Source organism: Coffea eugenioides, chromosome 8 (genome assembly GCF_003713205.1).
Source record: "Coffea eugenioides isolate CCC68of chromosome 8, Ceug_1.0, whole genome shotgun sequence".
Taxonomy (NCBI): Eukaryota; Viridiplantae; Streptophyta; class Magnoliopsida; order Gentianales; family Rubiaceae; genus Coffea; species Coffea eugenioides.
Genome location: NC_040042.1, coordinates 1,297,935 through 1,300,140, shown reverse-complemented (window position 1 = coordinate 1,300,140; position 2,206 = coordinate 1,297,935). Strand labels below are relative to the sequence as shown.

The window sequence follows — 2,206 nt, the reverse complement described above, 5'->3', positions numbered from 1 at the left end:
TATTTACCCTCTGAGACTTGTCCAAATGACAAAATGAATGCTACAGTTTATACAAATTAGTCGAATGCTTTAAATAGCCAAAATTTTATTAAATTAGCGTTCTGTCTTAGTAAATTGCAAAATTCTAAAAATTTTCATTAGTTACAAGTTTTTTCCAACCATTAGGTTACAATAAGTGTAAGTCATAGCATTTTGGTCATTGATACATTTTCTTAAAACACTATTATTACTACTTTTCTATTAAAAAACCCTTTTTCATGTAAATTGGCAAATACTCAAGTTCTGTTTTCCATAGAAGGAAATAAATATTAATTTAAATCCACCTCTATATACCTAGTTAGAAGTAAAAATCCAACAAAGATACTCATCAAATATTAAGGATAAAATTTTGAATTATATTTTATATAAAAACCACATTTTTCTAGCTAAAAATTATTATTGCATTCTAGATTTTACTTTTAAATAAATTTGATAATTGATATATAGAATAATGGGTTGAGAAAGTCTAGTGGTGGCTGAAATAAACCATAGAAGAAAAAGAGGAGAAGTAAGATTTTTTTTTTAAGTTTTCATTTCATAAGAGTTAGTAATTGATTGTTTTCTTTTAGTTTGAGTTTTATTTTTTCTTGGATCACATTAAGAGGCTTTTTTCAATAAAAAATGATTGGGCATTAAAATTTTATGGTCTTTCTTCGTAATTCGGACAAACCTCAAAGGAGATAATATATAGGATTTTGCAGAGCGCAATTTTGTCATTTCTCTACTACCGTCAATTAGGTTTGAATATTGTTACTCATAAGGGGGCAATTGTAATTTGGTCAAACTACAAGGCTTATCTAGTAATTTGGTTAAACCTTAGAAGAGGTAGATCTACTTAACCTTAAAAAGAACATTTCTGAATCTGATGTCAAAATAGCTATTCATCAAACGATACATGTTCCTCAAAAATTTCATCAAATGTTAAAAACCTGCATGAACTTTATTGCCATTTTTTTTTTCCGAACATGATAAATTTTATTCCAAACCTACTCCCACTCTACAATAAGGGGAAAAAGTGGATCCAAGAGGGTCAAAAGGGAACTCGAATGTAACTAAATCACCACAAGACCAAACGAAAATTTTCACAAAATCCTGGACAATAATACAGGTTAAGGGATTTGATCTCTTGATGTATATCCAAGGAGAGTTTTAAAACTCTCCCTGGTGGCCAACTATTAACTTTATTGTCATTCGGGGACAACTTTATCATAATTCTGCAAGTAATGCGAAGGAAAAGCACAAGAGCATTATCTCGATGAAGTTGCATGCCTTAACTAATAATTGAACTTCATGCCTATGTAATTTTGGAAACAGGGAATGGTACCACAGGTTTTAGTAAGTTGTTGCAATCTCATTGATCGATGGAAGATGCTGCTTGCAGCCGATGGACGAAGCGAAATTGATATCAATTCTGAATTGCATGGTCTTTCTGCAGATGTGATTTCTAGAGCAGCCTTCGGAAGTAGCTATAAAGAAGGAAAGAAGATCTTTGAACATCAAAAAGAGCAAGCTGTGCTGGCAAGTGAAGCATATCGAGCTTTGTACCTCCCAGGACTCAGGTAGATTTCCATTTGTAAATTAGAAAGAAACAAATCATAGCTCGGATTCAATTTTTTGTGTTCTGTTTTATAAGGTAAAAAAATCAATGCAATCTATGGACGAATCTTTATAATGTTAGCAAAAAATAGTCACTCCTCACATATGTTTGAGCAATTCATTTGTTTTATCTCTAAATTTGCTTGAACGGTTGGTTATACAGGTTTCTACCAACTAAGAAGAATAGAAGGAGATATCAGGTGGATATAGAGATCAAAGCAATGTTAAGAGATCTAATTTGCAAGAAGCAAAAGGCAATGCAAGATGGCGAAGCAGGTAATGCTGATCTGCTTGGATTGCTGTTGCAATGCAAAGAAGAAAAGGGAAATGACATGACAATTGAGGATGTAATAGAGGAGTGTAAGCAGTTCTACCTTGCCGGCCAAGAGAACACTGCTCTCTGGCTTACATGGACCCTCATACTCCTGTCTATGCATCCGGCCTGGCAAGAGAAAGCCAGACAAGAGGTTCTACGAATTTGTGGAAAGTCCCCCCCTGAGATGGATATCTTGCACCGGCTCAATATTGTAAGTGTGAATATGTTGTTGACTCCAATTCTTTTCATCTTTGC

The 2,206-nt window shown here is 33.5% G+C and overlaps 1 protein-coding gene across 1 annotated transcript in view; it reads left to right on the top strand.

The window, feature by feature from the left end:
- Positions 1 to 1,356: 1,356 nt before the first annotated feature.
- Positions 1,357 to 2,206, top strand: part of LOC113779394 (cytochrome P450 CYP72A219-like) — a 6,779-nt gene continuing 5,929 nt past the window's right edge. Inside the window, exons 1-2 of the mRNA XM_027324964.1 lie at positions 1,357 to 1,598; positions 1,799 to 2,204. Of these exons, the coding sequence (XP_027180765.1) occupies positions 1,357 to 1,598; positions 1,799 to 2,204 (648 nt within the window). The remainder of the gene's footprint in view (positions 1,599 to 1,798; positions 2,205 to 2,206) is intronic.